The sequence below is a fragment of the Zosterops lateralis genome (genome assembly GCF_965231275.1).
Source record: "Zosterops lateralis genome assembly, chromosome: 3".
In the NCBI taxonomy this organism is placed as follows: domain Eukaryota; kingdom Metazoa; phylum Chordata; class Aves; order Passeriformes; family Zosteropidae; genus Zosterops; species Zosterops lateralis.
The window spans coordinates 53,032,961-53,055,501 of NC_139764.1; the positions used below are offsets into that span (position 1 = coordinate 53,032,961).

A 22,541-nucleotide genomic window follows, 5' to 3' on the forward strand; every position below is an offset into this window, starting at 1 on the left:
AAAAGATTTAAAATGCACAGTGGTGCAATGCTCCAAGGGAAAATTACAAAGGGAAAAGAGAAGAGCAGATCCATTTGGCAACAACTTTAAATGATTTCAGTCACACAATCAAGCTTTTCTTATGTAAATACTGTATCTTAAACATCCCCCCCCCTCCGCCCTTTTTAGCTTTAAATTGCTATATTTCAGCAAATGCAGTTAACTGAGAAATGTTTTCTATGCTGGATAAGCAAGATTCTTTCTGTTATTGGGTAAAGTGAAAAAGATGAAAAAAATGTGCAAGTGTATTTTCATGCTTTAAAAAAGAAATAATGGATTTTGTGAGGTTCTTTTATGGAATAAGGCTAGGATCCTGCAAAAGGCAAGTCTCTACTTCTAAGGTATCTATTTCTTTAATGTCCTTCTCTTACTTTAAAAATACACAGGAGACACACACCTTGCAGGTAAGGTGAAATTGGTCCTTACCTACTAATATTTCAATAGTATTACTTCCCGTAGCATGTGTATCTCCTAAGCTGTGGGGCTGTTCATTGTCTCAAATTGAGGTACAACCTATTTCATGTTACCCACTATGGACATCAATCTCAATTGCAGCTCATGCAAGCATACCGCTGTACAACAGCTTTAAATCAAAAAGTAGGAAACTATTTCTAGTTAGACGGAGAGTGGAAATTAAATAAAAAGAATATACTGGCTTTGGCCAGGATAGCAAGAAAACAACTGAAGTCTAAAAAAATTGCTTCTGCATCCAGAAGAACCTGAATGGCAGAACCTAATTCTGAAATTTCATCTGGCAAGGCAATACCTTTCCCTTTCATCGACCTATGTAATGTTGCACTTGGAACAGACACAGCTCCCCATCTCTGGAAAGAGCCCAGCAAGTGAAAAGACTCAGCACCATCCCTGGCAGGACTTTGTCCTTTCCTGGCCCCCCATCAAAGCCCTGACCGCAGCACGCATGAGCTAATTCAGTAACACTGAAAGGACATCCTGTCAGAGTAAACGCTGTTTTATTCTGAGATTGGGTGCAGTGAGCAGTACAGAGCTCCTCCACATATTATTTTGCTCTATGATGGCTTGGAATGGAAAGTTTCTTTAGGGAGAAATAATCAGGTATTAGTTCAGCCTTTAATTCTCACTCCACAGTAGGTCTCCTTTGAGTAAAGACTGCCGACTGTGACAAATTGTGCTGCATCAGTGCTATAATATGAAGTGGAGTCCATTAAGAACTGAGCTGAGATCACCAAACTCATTTTGATTAACCTCCAGGTCACTAAACACTTATAAATATGTTACACAGCAGCTGCTAAACATATTTATATATGCTTAAGGTCACAGCATCATCTGTTGGTTGTTGGAGTTAAGTCAAAAATCTTATGTTTCCTTCTGTGCTGCTTTCAGTTAAGGCATATCCAACATAACTGCAGTACTAGACTCTCTCCTACATCTCCCAGTTCCCTCCTCCATTTTTCCGGGATGCTAAATAAAAATCAAGCCTTTAAAAACAGTCTGCTGTACACGTAGTGACATCTAATGGCAAAAATTCATCTGGCCGGCTGTGAATTTTATAGCAGTACAAAGCCAGCTAAGTATACAATTTTACAGTATTTGCCACATAAACACCAAGGGCTGGGTTGCCTAGGGATATGCAATTTGGAATAATAGGAAGAAACTAAGAAAGGATACACTTATGTTTAATATAATGAAAAGATGTATTCATGGTGAGATACAGTTACCCTCCAAGGGAACGAAGGAAACCTCAGCACCTGATATTTCAGCATTCAGGCAAGATGTTTGCAAATGTACTGGTCAGAGAAACCCCGCATTGTGTATGAACTAGAGTATCTGCTCTTCTAATGCCTTGATCCCAGATAATGTATTTTTCCCCATTTAGAAGAAAAAAGCACCCAGGCCAATACGAATTTGGGATTATGCTATCAATTTAAACACAATACCTAAGCCTACAATTTTTTTTCTGCTCTACTGCTAAAAGTAGATCTTCAAGACTTCAGCAATTGTAAGAGATTTAAAGTGGAAGAGAGGAATCTGCTTGCTTTCTATGGTTTATTTACTCTGTTGACAATTTTGCAATGCTTAATGCCAGAGCCAGCTGTTATGCTTGAGGAAAGGGCTGCTACCTCAGGGGACCTGGACAAGCTGGAGGAACATGCTGACAGGAACCTTGTAGAAGTCAACAGGTACAAGCCAAGGTCCTGCACCTGGGAAGGATGAGCCCCCTGCAGTGGTGCCAGCTGGGACTGACTAGAGGGAGCAGCTTTGCTGAGAAGTCCCTGGGCACCTTGGCAGACAGAGCTGGGCATAAGCCAGCAGTCTGCCCTGGCAGCAAAGAGGGCCAACAACATCCTGGGCTGTGTGACGAGGTGCGGAGTTGGGAGATGGAAGAAACTGATCATCCCCTACTTCCTCAGCACTCAGTGGACTCCATCTAGAGTATCATGTTTGGTTTTGGATCCCCATAAAAGACAAGATGATAAACTAGAGTGAGCAGAGAACCCCTTACACGGCCAGGGCTTGAGCATACTCACCCTGGAAGGGCTGAAGGATGAGGCCTCATTCAGCCTGGGACAGAGAAAGCTGTTGAGAGGAACCTCAGAGCACCTAAAAGGAGGTCAGCAAGAACATAAAACTGGCCTTTTCACAGTGGGCATGGTGGGAGGACAAGACACACTGGGCAAGAGTGAAAACACATTAAGTTTAGACAGGATGCAAGGAAACCATTTCCCAGTGAAAATAGTGAGATACTAGATTTGGTGGCCCAAAGGGAGTAGGCAATCTGTGCCTTGGAGGTTTTGAAGACCCAACAGGATAACATCCTAAGCTCTAAAATGAGCCTGATGAGGAGAAGGTTGGACTAAACATTCTTCCTGAGGTTCCTTTCCAGCTTGAATGATCCTATGATCTTAGCTTATCAGCTTCACTGTGCTGTTGACAGTCTGGTGTACTACTGGGTCCACAAGCTCAAATTCAAACCATTCCCTTTTAAGAAGTTCTTTTTCTGATCTTTTGTTTTCCTTCATTTGCAATCTATCCAAAGCTTAATCTGCACTTAATCTGTTTTCTCTGCAGAACAAGTAGAATCAGATCTAATTGTATCTTCTGAGCTAATGCAGAAGTTCATGTATTCAAGAAGAGGAGTTGACATGCAAGATCTGGTCATTGTTAAAATGCACAACAAAGAAATTGTTAGAAAGAACAGCACTGACAATACACAGGAACACATGAATGATCACAGCTGCTGAGCAGTCTCTTATACTGAAATGCCTTCCTTTAACTGGACCTGAAATCCTCAGTAAGTTTATGTGATGTCTCCAATTGCTACACAGAAGTCACTCTACAGCCCTTGAGCTTCCTACTTCCTGATATGTGATTTAGTACCTCCCTCAGTTTTGTCACCTGATGCAAGACTTATACTGTTATCTTCTTTCTTTCTTCTTATTGAAAAAATATGAATTCACTACAAGTTGAGTTCAGATGTGTGGTTTAGCTATGGACAGAAGTGGATTACGCTTCTCAATGAGACAAGAAATGAAAACACAACTTTTCATATGGAAACATGTCAAAGCTCAGGTTGTTCCTGTGTACAGAGAGATCAAGTTCTAAAACTTTCTGTGGACTTCCTAAGAGGCATCTGATGCCTTGTACTCCTCTCTCAATCTATACACTGGAGCAAAGCCCTTCATACAGTCAGAAAAAATGATCCAGCTTCTGTAATGAGCCCTGTGGCAGCCTGAGCACAGGAGGCAAGTCCAACATGGAAATGTACAGGGAACAGAAGAAAGCTTCAGAGGTGGAGAGTCTAGAAGGGATGGAGGTGAGGAGACTTTTGAGTTATAGAAAATGGAAATGAAGGCGATAGTAGAAGGAAATTAAGGAGAAAGGATTGGGAGCATCCTCACTAGGCACCAAAGATTTTTAGGGCAAGGAGGATGATAGGTGCACAGGAGAAGGAGCAGGGAGAAACACACAGAATACTGCTACTCCCAGGGTATAAACACAGGTTATGGTCCCACTAGCACATGTGGAGCCCCTTAGCCGGATATGCCTGAAGGAAGGAAGGGATTCACAGGGAAAGCAGGGTGTTAACAGACATGTGCCTTCCCTCAGCTCGTGCACCCTGCCCTGAGGTAGGGCCAAACTCTCAGGTCAAATGCTGGGGGAGGCCCCATCCAAATGTGGCACAATGGGGCAATGCTGAAGGAGCAGTGCTACAGGGACAAGAGCAGAGGTGGAGCACACAGCTCAGACAGGGAAGAGAAGGCACTGAGTCACACTGCACAAATCCTGGTGGTCACAAACCCCTATCAGTTGTTAGGCACTTGGGCACTGTGCTTCCTGACACTTGATAGCATGCACCTAATGCAGGGATTTCTCCCAGTTAAGCTGCCCTAGGTGCTGGACCTGAAAAATTATCCTGCTACTGTGACCTGGCCACCTGAGCAATTGGCTGGTGAAAAAAAAAAAAGGCCCACAAGTTTGCCATTTCTGCTCCAGATCTTTAACCTACATCAGTTTTGCAGTGAACACACTGCAGCACCTCAGGGGAGTAATTTGTGTAAACATTTTAAAAGGAACATTTTTTCTTTTAATGCTGACACACTGCTAAGGTGGCTACTTGATTACAAACTGTGAAAATGACTGCGTTAGGCTGCACACACAAATCACAGTGTACTGACCAAATTGCCCTGTGCTTATCTGTGCCAGGTCTGCAGCATGACAATATTTCCTCTCTCTTTTAAATGTCAAAGTATGATTTGGGGGGGTTGTTATTTAAACACACTGACCTGCACAATAACAAGAAGTACTTTATTTAAATCTGTCTTGAGCTGGGACTAGCCTTAAGCGCTTATAATCTGTCACATTTTGACACCAAATGGGTTATTATAATGAGAGTAATTCAGGAGTGAGACCTGTGAATGCTTTCTCCCTGGAGAATTTACAGATAAACATGTGCAGGCAGATACATATGCTCTTTTGCTATGGATTTTCCTTCTTGCTACATTATGGGCTTCCTCGGAGAAGTGAAACCATTTCTATTGTCAGCGGATATGGGAGAACTGAAGGAGGGAGAAGAGAGCAAAGGAAAATAAACCCCAACATTGCTTACTGTTCTGCCTGGAGGTTCATATCATTCTTAGCAAAGGCCAGGACAAACAAAGCCTGAATATTGGCTTGAGCAGCTATAAAATGGCATCGAAGGCAGTTCCCACGTGAATAAAACAACACTATATCTGAAAGCAAAATATCTTCTTCTTGTTAGCTGTTACTGTAAGTATACCAACCTGGACTTACATGTCCCCCTCTGTTCAGTGGGGAAGTTCACCAATTGTAATAACAAAGTTTCAGAAAAACAACCATGAAAGCTGCTGATGTGACAGATATTAGGTCTGCCACAAGACTTACTGCCATTTTTCAATTTAGAAAGAAAATTTTACACTTGTGCATGTCTACTTGTGTGAAAATGGGAGGCCCAAGTTCTGAACTACACTGACACTGACAAAGCACTGGGAAACATAAATGAAAAAGCATCCAGATTTGTACTGAAGGGGGAGTGTGTGTGTACATGTCTGCTGACAGGAGGTACACAGAACTAACACAAAACTATTCTTCTCAACAACCAGGTCTAAATGGCAGTGCTAAAATGGGGGAATAATTTCAACATTGCAATTATGTGATAGTGCAAATTGCCTTGTAATCCACTGCAGTTGGACTGAGTACACTGCCTGATTTCTTCATCTGGCTGATGCATATATTATTGTGCAAGATACTTTTAAAAAGAGTAACAGAAATAGCCTTTCTAAATATATTATTTTTCTTCTGATTTACACATATACTTGTGCCTTTAGCATCATCTCCACTGGTTGGATTTTACTAAAAACCAATCAAGGACGAGAGAAACTTACAAATTAGTTATTCCTATCACACTGATTCAATGCTGAGCCACTCAGAAAAACAGTCAAAAAATCCTATTGTTTGTTTACAAGCTGTTGGCATCACATTAACCATTTTTCCAGTGAAGACATCTGCCCTATGGGCTACCTACTTGGTAGTCACTTAAAGCCCAACAAAACCAGAGTGTCCTGCCACATCAAATTCTGGAAGAGCAACATAAGAGGCATGTGTAATTCACGAGTAATAATGCTAATAACAACACAACTACTTAACATTTGCACAGCTGAATGCATCCTGGGATCAGAATAAATCTGTCTACCCCATTTTACAGATAATAAAAACGGAGGAAGAGATCCAAGATTAATAATCCAGATCTAAAATACGGCCAGAAGAATAATAAAGTAGTTGAATATAGTGAGGAAAACACAGCATAAGCCTGTTTAAAAAGAAAGTAAATCCTTAACTTCATTTGATCCTAATGACAGAAGGGTGTGTGACTGAAAAGCATTTAGTGATAGTGAAATACTGTAGGGTTTTGTTTGTAAATTGTAGCCATTTGATTTTCTTCTTATGAAGTTCCCTTTGTGTTAATTAAAGTAGTTTTGGTCTGAATTTCATGGTGATCACAGCATTTGATCACTAGTCTTCAAACCCACAGGGAACCCCTGAAATGCCTTTATTGCACAGCATTCTTACAAGTGCAGCAACACCTCCATATTTGAATTTATTTGTGTAAGAACAAACGAAGCTCTTAGTACTCCATGTAACCTGTACTGGATAAATACAATTAAAATGCTGGGTAACAGAAAACACGGAACAACTGAAAAGTGGGCCAAGTCAAATGTCTCAGAAACCCACCAGAGCTCTGCTCTTGGTGACCTCTGTCTACCTTCCCCCCACATGGATTTGTACAGCAGCTCTAACAGCAGCTGCCTGTACAACTGTCCCTCTCAGACATGATATCTGAGCACTGAGGAGATACATTTCTTAGCCCAAGTGGAGTGTGTGATACACAAAAGAGGGCTGCTTTAATCTGTCGAGCAAACAGGAGCATGCATGAACTGGGTTTACAGGGAAAAAAAGAAATTTGCCCTGGATGGCACGATGCTGTCAATCTGAACCAGAACATCATGAAGGGTGATTTAGCCTGGTGTGACTTGATATCAAAATGGGAATGACTCATATGACTCTCACTATGCACCTTCTATTTTTGTGCATGTTTATAAATAGCTGTATTAAAAAGTCAGAAGGCCCTATGAACTCTCTCCCAGAAAGATTACTTGAAAGTGATAAGAGTCTGTTCCCAGCACATGAACAGCCAGAAGGTCACCAAAATGTGCTGCTAAAAAGCCACAGGAAACTACAGACACACTTTATGTTTCACTACTCAGTTTCCTCTGGTGGGACACTGTATTGGGAGAGGTTTGACCCCTGAGCTCCCTCCTCTTCCACCTGGAGATGCTGTCTCCCAACCTCCTTCTTACCATGTTCAGTCACATCTTCACGCTGCTTTTGAGAATACACTGTGCTAGCAACCAAGTGAAAATCTAATAAAAACCTGATCATTTCATGCCAGCTCTTCAATGTATTTTTTCATAGTAAAATGTCATCTGGCTGACAGCAGCATGCTGAATGCAACTGTGCATGTGCATCAGCATGGTGAGGAAGTTCTCCAGAGGGATTTCCCAGCAGACATGTTTTCACTCACCTATCTCTGCCCAATGGCCTGGAGCAGTTATATGTTTATTGATATTATTACCAGCACTGTTACCATCAGTCTCGGCTCTTTGGCACACTGGACAGTTTCACAAGAGCAATGTACTGCACATATCAGCATGATTTCATCTACCTCTTTTCTTCATCTTTGTTTCAGATGCCTGAAACCCACTGTGGCCACTGCAACAGGTATTTAACATGTTAGTAAGATTGCCAGCCACCATTAACAAAATCTAACGTGGTTAGGTTATTATTTAATATGATTCTTACAAGGCTACTTATATGTCCAGCTAGAATTGGTGCTCCCATCTGAACTCATCAACAAACTGAAGGGCTCTTCCCACTCATATTTCCCCAGGCAGCACTGCTAAAAAAAAAAGTGTTTATTTTTCTCTCAAATACCACCCTTTCAAAGAACCTAAAACCTTAAACTCCCTTTAAAACCTGAAACCCTTCTGCCATTTTTTATGTCTCTCCCTTTTTGTCACAAAAATCTTAGGCTGTTCAATCACAGTCCTGTACTTGCACAGTGTTATGTGCCAAATCACACAGTGCAGTCACAGAATTAGCTTTCTTCATGAGTCCCATTAAACAGATGGCTATTCTCTTATTTTGTTTTGGCTTTTTTTTTCCCTAACCACTTCTGTGATTTAAACTGTAGATCTTCTGACAGATTGTGAAAACTGTTACCTCATCTGAAATAGTTTTTGTCACTCAAGAAAGAGTATTCAATCTAAGGTCCTCCCTTATTTTTTAACTTTACACAATATCAATTAATGAAGTACTGCATCCTTAATGTCCCGAAGATCAGATTTTAAGGTACAGAATTTCTATGTAACATCCAACCCAGAATGTTCACAAGCTACGCAAAGTCCTACACTGCAATTTTGTTTCAAAATAATTAATCTTTCTACAGAGGGCCATGAATCCCCTAAACAACCAAATCAAGCCAAAAGTAATCTTGATACGATAATAATCGAATTAGAAGTGTCTCTTAGGTAAGTGAAAATTCTCATTCATGACTAAAAATCACGCTTCTTTCCCAACACATTCCTTCTTTCACAATTTAAGAATGGTTACTCTTGGAAGGAGGAAAAGAGTAGAACTCTTGAGGTCTGTGGTTAATCTCTAGTGGCATGAACAGCATACAGCAGTCGACTTGATTGATGAGTCCAAAGGAGAAAAAATGCCTCCCCAAATCACTGGTTGCCTGCAAGAGCTCTGCAGCATGGTGACAACCCAGGCTCCAAAATGATGGATTTACCTTTTAGTAAAACAAAATTCCAGATAAAAATGTATTTCTCTTGGTCTCCTACAAGAAATGGCTTTGGTTAGCTCAGCATGTAAAGTTTCTTCCAATCCTTACATGATTTTATCAGCAATTTTGAGCTGATCCATAAAATGCATCTCCATTTTAAAAAATAATCACAGAAGATTTCTAGCTTTCCCCTTACAATAATAAATATATATAAGCTGAACTGAACTTCCTCCCTCCTAATATATTATAGAAAAAGCCCATACGTGATTCTGCTTTGAAAAGCAAAACATGAGAAAAAGAAAAAAAGAAATAATAATCAGCTTGATAAAATATTACTATTTCTCATGAAGAGGGAAGAATCATGGGTCCTTTAGAAGAGAACTATGTCAATACTGGTTAATAGCTTCCTTAGAAATTACAGTTACAGTAAGCATTACTATTTGGACTTTTAACCCCTCAAATCACACAGAAGCCTAGCATGGGGAGAAGATATTCCAGCTATTACTGAATCTCCTCCAGCCCCAGGTGGAGCCAGCATGGGAGTATTTGGGGTTCACAGAGACAATGCAGCCATTTAGGCCAGGAAGCAAAATCACTTCACCCTGCTGCAACTACACACCAACTTTATTTTGGAAGCCAAATCTAGTTCCATGGACTGAAAGAACCACGAGGATATGAGAACAACACTAATCCAAAGCAAAGTGGGGCTCATTTCAGGGTGACCCATCAAGATCTCTGAAGGAAATCTGTGATTGTTTGGAGGAGCAGAGCAGAGGGGAAATGACCAGACAGCTTGTGAATGGCCTGAATTTGAACAGGAGCAACTCCTTCCGTGTGACTGAATGTTAAATAAAAGACCCGGTAGAAAGAGCCTTTCTTGCCAGGGGCTTATTTCAAAGGCAACAGATAACGCAGGCACCGGCTCCAATTATGGCTACCAGTCCTATCTTAGCCTAGTTTACTCTGGGGATTTCACAGCTGGCAGCCTTTCATCTAGAAGTAGCCTGGTTTGAATAAGCAAAGAAACTTGAATGAGTACTTAACCTTCCTGCACTCCATCGAACTTCCCAGCAGAGAAGAACAGCACCTCCAAGCTTAAGGGGAAAAGGGAAAACAATGGAAAATATATACTCTCTCCAGGGATTGAAGATGGCAAGTTTTACTGGAGCGCTTTGAGACTTCCTGCTACAAAACTGCAGCTTTCAAAATCACAATTAGAATTTTAAATCCAAGTTTCAAGATCAAAAGGGCCAGACTGGAAAATACTGCACAAAACTGACAGGCACTAGGATGTAAAACACCTAAAACAGTTCTGGGTTTTATTTATATTATTATTCTCTTTAAAAAATTTATTCCCCATTTCCGCCTCCTTCTTTTTCCTTTTGACATTTTAATGCACCATGTCCATTACTATACTTCCTCACCAATACCTTCTAGTCCATCAGCAGTGCTGCATTACCCTGCTGTTGGAGAAAATAATACGGAAAAAGTGCTTTGTTGGCACCAGCAACACGGATTATGAATTATACATACATAGCAGGAGAGAAATGCTGATGGAAGGTTAGCGTGCCTGTATGTGTGCAAGTGTACATGTGTGTGTATACACACACACAGAGTAAAAAGAAGACATCTAGAATGCACTTTTAAAAGTAATTTACATTAATTTTGTTTCTCTGTACAACGGAAATTCTCTAATGTCGGTGCAGCTTTGTTTGATCAGTTTTATGACTGATTAAAAACGTACTAATTTCTTCTCACCACACTACAATAAGGCTGTGGTATCTAACCAGTTGCTAAGCAATTTAGAACCAGAACCACATTCTAGAATGCCTACGAGTATGTCAAAGCAATGCAACATCACAGATCATTGTAGAGACTGAACACCACTTCTCAGGTGGCATGGGGATCAGCAGAAGATAATGTAAATATCCACCTCAATTTAGCAACCCAATGGCCAGGATTTAAAATGATCAGAGGTTGCAAATAGCAAAGCTGGTTCCCAGTTCTTCAGTTTAATAAACTACTATGTCTGAATCGCCTCCTCTAAAATCAATGACACTGAATTCTAAATTCATTCAATCTATAAAAAAAAATTGCTTTAATTTACAAAATTGCAACATGCAATCCTGAGAATCATATTAAGGTACATTGAGGTCAAAGGGGCTACCTTCAAAGATAGGATTGCTCCTCATGTAGGCACATCAAAACTCATTTTGTTGTAATTAGTTCAGGTATTGATAACTGCAGTTGCACCAGCAAAAAGCTCATTTTAGCATCCAGCTGGATGCACATTTTACAGCCAGCTAGCACTGAATTACATCTTCTAAGGCCACACTACTAACAGCATGCAAGCCAGCTATTCTACAACTATGATTTTACCTTGCCATATACTGAAGTCACACTTTCAACTGCTGAGAAGACATGCTTAGAATGACACTCACTGCTAGCATGAGAGATGTTGAAAGTGATGGTGACAAGCATCTAGCTCTAAAGATGTCTGATGACTTCAGGCACCAACCTGAAAATCAATTTTAAACTGAGAACTTGCTGTAGGAAGCAAAAGCTCACAGACAGTGCACATATAGTCCTGCAAAGGTTCAAGCCGGGCATCTGCAAACTGAGGAGCTCAACACTGGCTGGTACTAGAAGATGTTGGCTAAATTTGCTGCCTTTCACATCAACAGGGAAAAGAGTATCTAATCTGCTTAAAACTGAGTTATTTTACTGAAGGCTTATTGTGATGCAGTTTTGTACACACAGGAACATTTATCTATTTATACTGATTCTAAGAATCACAGTGTGATAAAAGATCTTTTGGAGCCACCTGGTCCTTTAAGGTGTTCTCTGGGTTCTAGTCTCCAGCAGCAGAACCAGCCCTTGGGATTTCAGTCAATGCCAACCTAAGTTACAAAGAGTCTTTACTTCCATGGATATATTACGTCCTCAACATACAGTCCTCACCAGTCAATGATTATGCTGAGACCAAGACAAGACAAATATAAAAAGGACAACACTGTTTTGTAGATCCTTCACACTCTCCTCCTGAAAAAGAAAGTGAATTACTACACAGGGTACTAGAGATTTATTTAACATTGCCTGCTGTGAACTTTTACTCAGAGCATGCTTGAACACCCTGGGTAGCTTGAAACAATGAGAGATTCAATGAAGAAGTCTTAAAAACACCTCTGTTTTCTCTAGCCTGACATGGCAGTTATCATTTGGGAAACCCTGGCTGCATGCACAAGGCAGACTAGCAAATCTTAAGATTTTAGGTTACCAGGAAGGTATTATGTGGCTGTAGAAATTAATCTAAGCTTAACATAAAGCAGACCTCAAGACGAGGTCAAAGGCTAATTCAAATGGTGTAAACCTAGTATCTTCCACAGCCACCACTTTCATTTATGTGATTTTAATCTTTTCTAATGAAAAGGGTGGTGGTCTGCTCTGAGGATGATACCTAGGTATAACTGGCTGACACTCAGATCCTGATCATCCTGCCCTAGTTAATGAACATTGATTTTGTGCCCCAGTGGAAGAGATTTTTTTTCTGATGCATTGCCATTTAAATTCATTTTACGCTGTTGCTTAGTGTGGCTTGGCAAGGCAGAGGCAAATCAGTGTTCTATGTCTAAATGAGACTCCTGAGCTGGGAAATGACAGATCCTGTGGATTAACAGCTGAAGATAAATTTCTCTCCCCTATTGATACTTGGCTACTGACTCAGCAAGTTGACCTTGGAGTGGATCACAACCAACTTGAACAGAAATCCTGCTGTGCAACCATGACTATGACACAACCATTTAATTTTATTCTTAATTCCACACAGAGGAGGGTGTTTTACAGGAATAAAAACCCAACACTTTCTGAGCTCCACAGCTGAATCTTACAAACCCAACACATTTGAAGAAAAAGGCTGGGCACTGTTCATGCATGTTGGCATATAGGAGTGGATGTCTTCCCAGTTAGGCCAAGTACTGTGGTGGGAGTGCTGTTCCATTTCACTAAGTTTTGTTTTTTTTTAACTAGATAAGCAGTAGACTTGTGTTCTAATTTTTTGTTCTTCTTCCTGCTTTTTCTGTGCACATATAGGAATGGTGTTGTTAAGGGAAAAACCAAACTAGCAGCTACAGAAGGCTGGTAATTAAAACTCGTTAATTGCCATGACAGCAGCAATAATTTGGGTATTAAGGATTTCCTACAGAAGCAACAACTGAAATAACAGGATGGCAGGGAAGTCCATAAAGGTTAAATCTCAGGTGAAGATGGACTTTGCGAGGGAGCAACAGGCTGGGAGCCAAAATAGATACTTTCTCCCAGTTCTGTAACTTGTGATATGGTTACAAAAATCAGTGTGGAGGACTCTGGTGAGAAAACAGTAGCTGCACTTCAGGCAAATATTTTGCAACGGATATTTAGTGCTCCTAAAAATTCTTCTAGAGACTAATTTTTCAAATTTGCGCACACTCAACTATGGTGTACTAGAACTTCCTTGAAAATCCCATTAAGAAACCCTGTAATCACTCCTGCAGTATATCATCACTCAGAAAAGGATCATACTTTGGGGGTTGCAGTTCTCTGCCTAGGCAGCAGTGACAATACCACCGAGTCCAGAAAATGTGGCTGCAGGCACTGCTGCAGACTAGAACACCAACAATGAAGAGAGAAAAGATGATGCCTGGTTCAGGGAAGGAGACATCTCATTCCCTCTCAATGACGAGGTTCTTCATTTCCCTTTTAGGCAAAAGGAAATGGAGCTGTGCCAAAAGCCATGCAGGTGTGTGAGCGACTGACATGCAGATTTTCATTGTATTGTCACAGTGGCATTAGTAAAAAGAAAACAAAAAACTAAAATCTCTGCTATAATGCAAGTATTTCTGTATCTTTCGTGTGATTTTTATATTCCTTCAGCAGCCAGATGGGATGTTCACAAATATTTTCAAAAAATGCCAAGGTTCCACAGCAAGCCCAGTTTACATCTCTACCTATCCATATTGGTCAGGCTAGTGCACTGAGGGAGCCTGAGTGTTGCCATAGTTTGGGTGCTGTGAAGAAAACATGGGGTGTCTGCCAGCCTCAGACTGGCTGGGGTAAGCAGGTGACCTAATGTGTGGTGGCCTGAAGCAAAACGAAAGAACAGCCTCTCTGGATTTGATCTGTATCACGGATCTGAGTCATTGTCAAACACATTCCTTCCATATTCGAGTCTGGAGGACTTACAGAAATAGCGAAAAGCCATTATGCCTTCTCCCCTACAGCTGACTCGACATCAAAGAGGAAAACTTTGTGCTTGCAACCCCCTGGCATGAGATCAGTGTGACAAGTTCCTCCCGATTTGCAGTTTATAAATAACTCTTTTGCCAGTATTTGTGATAGAGATTCAGTGACTGCTCAGCTCTTCCATAGGTGCTGGATCACTGGAATGGGCAGTAGGTGATAGGAATGCTCTGAAATGGTGCAGTTTTGTCCAGTCAAAGCTAGAAAAAAAAGCAGTTCTACAAAACTGACTTGGAAGGAAGATGTGAGATAGGAGTGGTAATCATTTAACCCAGTTTTTGATCAAACACCACACACTGTGCCCAACGTGTAAGCTGAATCACAACCAAATGCTTTCCACTTAAAGTCTTTTCTTGCTGTCAAGACCAACAAACGTGAGCTTTTCCTTTCATTCTATGATTACAGAGAAATCCTGTTCCTGCAGCTGCAGTGATGGCCTATTTATTCCTTCGTGCCTGACCTATCAGCTTATAGCCTAAACCAGACAGACAGAAGCAGACTTCCATAAATCCTACTAGACAGGTCTGTTAAAACAACCAACAGAAGAAAGGGGCTGCTGGTTCACAGATATCTGCTGGAGTGTGGTCTGTTTTAAGGGAGCCTGTTTCTATTTTACTGAACAAGAAAATGAAGTACACTAAATTAATTATTATTGTTTTAAAAGTTTGCTGCTGCTTATCATTAGTAGCCACCTGCCTTTCAAGCTCTCAAAACAAGAAAGTAACAAATACAGGGACACACTGGCTTCCTATTTCTTGTTTAACATTGCATCTTGGAATAAGAGCAACTCTAGTGTCCACAAACACTGGTTTTGAATGATAAATATTTGGATGAATATATGTGCATCTGTGTACTCATATGCATAAGTGCAGTGAGCAATACACACACATATGACCACGTTCACCAGAAGAGTGCAACTAGATTTGTGTAATTCTCAAACATTATGGACCTTCTTGCAACAGAAAAAGGTAATAAATGTGCCAGGAGTTATTTGAGTTCAGAGAAATGTGGATGTTACTTAATCTGAAAAAATTCACCAAAAAAAAAAAAGATTTAATTGCAAATATTCAGGCGTTTTAAGACAGCAAAGTGCCTTTTGCCAAAACCCATATACAAATGGCAACATGTAGCTATAATGCCCTAAGGGGAGACAAGAAGACAGACGATGGCTCCAACCTCTGCGGTCCTTTTCGCAAGTTCTGTATTATGGATGCACAAGTGGCAGGTATCAACTCCAGAGAACCACAGTTTGTTTTTATGCCTCCCTCTGCCTCTCCCCTCCAGCTGCTCCCCTCAGCCTGTCCTCCTCTCCCCCTCTTCAGGCTGGCGTAAGAGTGAGAACATCCTGCAGAAAAGAACTACCATGAGCACTGCTGCTCAAAACATGGGCAGTAGATGCAAGAGTTCATGGGCAGCTTCATAGGCCTCCTTCTCTCTGGGGCAGGGGTAAGCTGCTGAGGACATGTTGGCCCTCTCTTTACTAGAGATAAAAAAAGTATAAAAAAGTCAAAGAAATTTAAAGTTGCAGAAGGCTTGTTGAATGTCACAGCAATCCTGCGGGTTTTCCTAAAGCTGTAATGCCAAGAACCAAACTAGAAGGGGCCATCATCACCACTGTCACAAGCAGTTTTTTAGAGGATAATTCAAAGGCAACAGCATGCTTTCTCCTTAAGGAAAGGAGATGATTAGGAAAAAGTATTCTTTGGACACACCATCTCCTCCCAGAGATAAGGGCACAGCTAGAACATGTATAAATGCACATTAACACACCTACACAGTGCTGTTACTTCAGAAATGACAAGAAAAACATTCCTACTTATTTAAACTCCTTTTCACCTGAATGCGTACCTGGTCTGAGCGGAGTTTGCAGCAGCCTGCATCACTGCAGCAGCTGCCTCCTGTGCCTTACGGTTCACACTTGGCATGGGTGGGCCCATCCCAGGGCCTCCCTGCTGAGACATGCCAGGAGAATTGGGGGTCATACTGCTCATGTTTCCAGGAAATGGTCTGCTCTGCATCCCAGCTGATGGCATCCGTCCCAGGGGCATGGTACCACAAGGCTGGCTTGGCCCCTGTCCGTGCATCTGACTGTTGGCATTTATACCCATGCCGGGTCCTGGCCCACTGTAACTTGTGTTGGGCACACCGCTGTACGTCGGTGGTCTGGAGTAGTTTCCTGAACAAAATGATAAAAAAGCACAGAGAAAAACATTAGAACTTTTGAGCAAATATTTTTGTTTAGGAAATTAGCAGCTGCAGAACTTACACATGTGAACTAAGGTGACCCACGCTGGCCTCAAAGGACAACGCTTTTACAGGAGGACAGAGAAGCAGTGGGACAAACTGCCCAAGGAGGTTATGCAGACTTCCTGCATGGAGGTTTGCAAAACCCAGTTGGATAAAGCCAAGAGTAACCTGGTCTGATCTTTTATCTGACCCTGATTTGAATACAAGGTCAGACAAGAACAGCTCTTGAGCACCCTTTCAATCTGAATAATCCTATGAATCTGATTTTCATGTACTCTCAAACATTTTCTGTCTAATGTATGTTCCGAGGCAACAGGAAATAAAGAAAAGAAAAGCACAGCCTCCAGAGGGTTAAGAGCACAGCACAACGTACACAATGCCTTATGCAGTAGAGAGAAATGTGGCATGTAAGAAGCCCATTACCTAAGTTCAAGGGAGAATCTTATTTTTGTAATTTCATGTTCTCATTCCTCTGTCTTTCTGCAGTTTCATCAACAGACTTCTTGCTCCCAACTGTTCTGCCCATTTAAGACAGAAATGATTTGGTGTGGACTGGTGAGGATGACTGCTGGGGTCTGAGAAAGATTCCTGCTCTCTCCTGCCCCACCCTGCTTTCCTAGTAAGTTCAGTTTGGCTATGTCAGCATAAGGAGTGGTAGCTTACAGTGCAACTCCTCTGAGAAAACTAGTCTTACACAAGTAAGCAGCAACAGTACAAAGATGCTCATATAAGCAGGTGCCTTATGAAGGATGTCATGAAAACCTGGCTGAACCCAATCTGTGTTGTTACTGGAGTAAAGTGCTCTGCTTGCAGCAGCTTAACTCACTTGAGTACTGATTTTCCTGTCATGTTGAAATCTCAAGAAAAATTGAGTATACAGCATGCAGTGTTACAGAAACAAACCCAGGCAGCATGAGAAAGAGGAAAAAAAAAGAAAGCTAAAGATATGATAGAAAGCTATTTTAGGAAACGTATCACATTGCACTACTTCAGTCATCAGTTTTGACTTGTCTTCATTTCCATCTCATCCAGATTAGTGGAAACATGACCCATTCCCTCCCTGTGGGATGCCACAAAGCAGAGTTTCCTGACTACTCTCAGATATTCCCACGCTTATTTGAAGGCAGAAGCTCTTGGACTCTTCCTCTGATTGTGCAGATCAGCCATGCCTCTCCTCAGGCCTCATCTACTAGGCAGAGGAGTTGGTGGCATCCAACTCCCATTTGTATTTAAAATAAACATATTAATCCATCATTTGAGTGCACACATAATTAATTCATATGCTCCTGCTTTCGCTAATCTTCTCCTCTCCACCTGGAACTGACTCACTCTACTACAAGATCTCCTCGGCGAGAACGTATGAGACCTACACTTCCCAAGGAAATGAAGCAACCATTCTCATCTGCTTTAAAATCCAAGTTTCTGCCTGGGAGCCCTCACAGAAGAATCCCCAATATGTGGTTTAGCAGAGATGAAAGGGTCCAGATTCAGCTTTATGCTGGCTTAAGACTGCCCTGTCACTTTTTCTCCTCCTCTAGGCTTGGCTGCTGGCAGCTGAATATTCTCTGTTCAGTGAGCCATCACCCCCAGTCAGAGTTTTGGTTGCTGAGACCTGCTCAAGCCATGCATCTGATCCAGCATAAGTGACTATAGACTGAAGGGTTGACTAGTTTCACACTGCTCTGCTATGTGTTACAGGCAACAGCATACAACTTGGATGTTGCTCTGGGTTTCCAGCTGCTTTGGGCAAGAAAAATGTAATACAGCACGATGGTGCATATGTGCACTCAAAGATTATGCACAGCAGTTAACATGTGTTATGTACATGCTATTAGTAACACTACCTCCCAAAGTGAAGCAAATTCTCTCTTTAGACCAGCAGACCTGATATCCATGATCACTGGGAGCTACTGTCAGTCCAATTTACATAAAGCCAATTCATTTTGTCATTTAGGGTCTACAAAGTACATTCAGCAGCATGCGTGGAGGAGCAAACACCAATGCTAAAACACGACTGCTGCTTTGATGCTATTTTTAATTGGGACAAAAAAAAGTAATCTTTTGTGCTTTGACTTTTCCAGCATACACACAACACAGAAAAAACCAGTGAAATCTTCTCCATAAAAATATGTGGCTCAGTTAAAATAGCTCCTAATCATTCATCTCCAGGGATACACATCCAAGAGCACAGGGAAGTCAGATCTTTTTAGTAAGGAAAACAAGTTTCAGTGTTTTTTTCCATGTTTTTTCCCTAAGCATTTCCTCAATACTTCAAGTACTAGCTATTCTTATACCTTTCCCAGGCCACAGAAAAAAAAAAAAAAAAAAAAAAAAAAAAAAAAAAAAAGCCAAACAAAATACAAGAGGAATTGCCAGGAATGAGGAGTGCAATCTTATTTCCCTGTTTCTCTAATAGATTAGTAATTTGTTGGCAGTGGCTTTGACAGAAAACAGATGGATGCAGCATTAAACACAATGAATGCAGCAGATGCTAGGCCAGCCCACATCAGCTGGACGTGTCAGGCAGCCAAGTTCAAGAGCCCACACTTTTCAAGTGGGTACAAGCCTGGCAACAGCGGCTGCACAGTACTACTGAACAACTCCTCCCCTCCATATCTGAGGGATTTTTGATTCCAACTCCCCCTTGGCAGAGTAGAATTGTACCCAGAGAGACAACACCTCTAATGCATGAGAAAAAACAATGCTGTAACAGAAATCAGGAGGGAAAAAAAAAGGTGTAATGAAGATAAAGTATAAAAAAGCTGACTAACAACCTGCCAAAGACAGATGTTCATACTTACTGCTGAAACTCTGGTCCACTTTGTTCAGGTTTGCTGAACAAAGTGCTCTGAGATCTTGCCATTTCTAGGCAAACTGAAAGAGGGAAACTTGAGAACTACCTGCTAGCTTTGCTCTCTGCTTTAGAGACATAAATAAGATTCACTGTATTAACAGCATCTTAGAATAGTTCTAGAAATTTTAACATGTGCACTTAGCCATCAAGATATTCTTCTACAGACAATTTAAATGTGTTGTTCTGAATTCCTCTGAACTATTTTACCTAGGAGACTTCAGTAAGATACAGTTGATATTTAAGTCTTAGCTCCACAGACTCTTCCATATGTGGGTCTGGATTCAAAGGTCCAGACTCTCAGGATACGCAGGGGATCTCAGTCTTAAGATGCTACCATTTTAATTAAAATCTGGGATTAAAATCAGTGGGAACTAGACAGTAAAGTGTTTTTGCAAAATGAGTCCAACATTAAAAGCAAAAACACTCAATTCATAATACTTTATCACAAGCAAAAGGGAGTTTAACTTACAGTGAAGCTCTGGGGTTGTGATTCAAACAAATTCAGTAGCGATTTCTCTCTTTGTTATAACCCAACAGAACAGCTTTAGTAGAAAAAGTTAGGAAGACAGGATGCATTTCTGAGAGATTTTACTGATTCACAGGAAGCTTTTCTCTATCCCAGTCTTAAAAGATCCAACTGACTATGGCATCTGACTGCTCTCCAGAGTGCATTTAAGGGACATTTTGCTGTGGCAGCAGTCTGATGCTCAGGTCATAGACCAGAGCCTCATTAGCCCCAAGCTAGATGTTGTCCAAATACAAACTGAAGAGATTCTTTCAGTAATAACTTCTATCCTCACTCTGATTTTTTTATTATTCTTGGGGACAGGAAAATACTGGGATTTAATAAAAAATTACAATTAATCTTCTGCACTGCATGCTCCTGTGTTGTATCCCAGACACATTGAAATGTGGAGCCAAAGCCATTTATTATTTTTGCAGGAAATGGTTTCACAGAACTGGACTAGGACCCAGTACAGAACTGCTTCCTGGGAAAATATATTCTGCTCTTATTATAGTTCTAAGTGTCATGTAAACACATGAAAATCAAATAAATCAACCATAGGCATGAAATGGATCATTCTGCTCTCATGAACTGGGGGCTACTTCCAGTCCAAACTTAATGGTGTAGTCTTTACTGTGGTGAGCAATTTCATTGCAGAGGACACTAGCCTTAAGCAATTGTTTTCAGGACAGCACATAGTGAAATCCAGTATTGAAGGCTGGATCAAAGGCTTAGTATCCAGAATGCTTTGATGCATATATGAAAATACAAGTAGTCCTGTCAAACCCAGGCTAAGCTTAACAATACTCTGGAAGAAGGCCTATGTGAACAAAACATGGAAAACAAATCAGATCTGTGAGAATTAGTTTAGTTTAATAATTTAAGAACTTGGTTTCAACCCAGGTAATTTTTAATATATTTCCCATTTTGGCAGAAAAAGGCAAATGGGATACCATTATTATATATTCATCATTGCTGGCATATGACCATGCTTTGTAATAGGGTATGTTAAGAGTTGCAATTATGGATTACTTTCATTTAAAATGAAAAAAATGTTATTAAAACCTGAAGTTCAGGTAAACACATAATACCACTATCTTCATCCCTGGATTTTGTTAATGGTTAGATCAACCTGGTGAAAATGTAGTATTCTTCTGGTCTAATTGTTACCTATAGAGCTGACAGTCTGCAAGGCCCTAATTTTATGATGACCAGTCCACAGAATCACTGGTACTTTCCAAGCACTGGCAGAAGAACATGGGTTTCATCCATCCACCATTCACCAAACTCTTCTGAAATGGCCTGTTAATGACAATGATGCTCATTTTCTTCCTGTCCCTCAAGTTCACTTTTTAATAGCAGTTTCTTCCTGACCATGACCCATAAAATCATTACATAGGCACTTTCATCTACAGAGGGAGGAAAAGAACTGCTGAACTCAAGCAAAAAAAGAAAGTAGTATTTGGCGTGTTACTTAAATGCATTGATTTAGTACAAAAACCTTTCCATTCAATCAGTGTGGATGGCTAATGTTTTACTGCACTTGACACCCACTATTCCCATGGTTCAGAATCTCAGCAGCAGCAGTACAGCTGGAAGTCAGGATAGCACATCATAAATCCACTGGATTTTTTACCAGTTAAGCTAGTTGCTCACTGTGCAGATAAAAATAAGCACTTGGACAGCATTTTATGGCCACAGAATGCTTTCCAAATAAAAGGAAAGCACCAGTCAACTGGAGTTAGGTAATTAATCTTCATACATGGCTACAAGGCATTACTAGCCCCATTTTATAGTTAAGGGAAGCAAAGCAGAGAAATGAATCTACTTGCCTAAGTTGAAAGATGATGTAAAAGGCAGAGCCAAAATTAGAAACTGGGAAATCTTGGCTTGTAGCCCTGTGCTCAGAACACTAAACCAAATGCTACCCAGAGATGAAACAGAAAGGAACATTGCACAGGGCAGCAAAGCTCCTTGCAAACAAACATCAGAACTAGTTCTCGGAAACTCAGGAGACTGAAATAACCATCCTTGCTAGCACAGGAGAGGCATTGAGCCCCACAGAAATTCCCATCGCTGGCTCAAGTCCCTTCTGAGGCTTTCAAGTAAGAATGCAACAGTAGGAAGTGCTGAAATAGAAAAGCTTCTTTATGTACCTCTAAAGAAAATACTGACCCTTATACATTTCATGGCTTGACTTCAACTTCATTAAACCCCTAAACAGATGCATACTTTAAAAAGGTTATCCATTAAAGGCAAAACAATAGTCAAGTTCAAGGTTGTCCAGGGGCAGAAATTGCATATTCTATTTTTGTTTTACTTCCCCACCAATTCTGTCAAACAAGCAAAGTAAAAGAAACTGTCTCTCTCAGTCTGAAGGGTTAGTTAAGATTCACAAACCATATGCATTAGAACTCAATATTCTATTTCCACAGTAGCCACTGTATTATTATGCTTGTTAGAAGACTTTACCCTCAAAGTCACCATGCAATTTCAAGTTGGCCTTGGGATTTCGTCCAAGAAAAGAAGTCCTATTTTGGGATTGGTGTTGTGACCCTTATTCCATGCTTGCTCAAATGCAGCCTCATCACAGAGATGACATGCTTGGGCTCCAAAACAATAGACCTGGCAATGCCACAGATTCATAATTTCCTTGCCTAATTTAAGGTCACTATTTTTATACAGAGAAAGGTGCTAATAACAGAAACAGCTTCTTCCACAGGGTGCAGCTCCATCTTTGGATACAGCTTTATTTGTATAGGATTTTTAATTATTTT

At 40.8% G+C, this 22,541-nt stretch overlaps 1 protein-coding gene across 4 annotated transcripts in view; it reads right to left on the reverse strand.

The window, feature by feature from the left end:
* ARID1B (AT-rich interaction domain 1B) overlaps window positions 1-22,541 on the reverse strand; it is a 325,115-nt gene that overhangs the window by 43,566 nt on the left and 259,008 nt on the right. For all 4 annotated transcript variants that reach the window (XM_083856435.1, XM_083856437.1, XM_083856436.1 and 1 more), the window contains one exon: window positions 16,007-16,334. In XM_083856435.1, coding sequence (XP_083712561.1) covers window positions 16,007-16,334 — 328 coding nt within the window. The remainder of the gene's footprint in view (window positions 1-16,006; window positions 16,335-22,541) is intronic.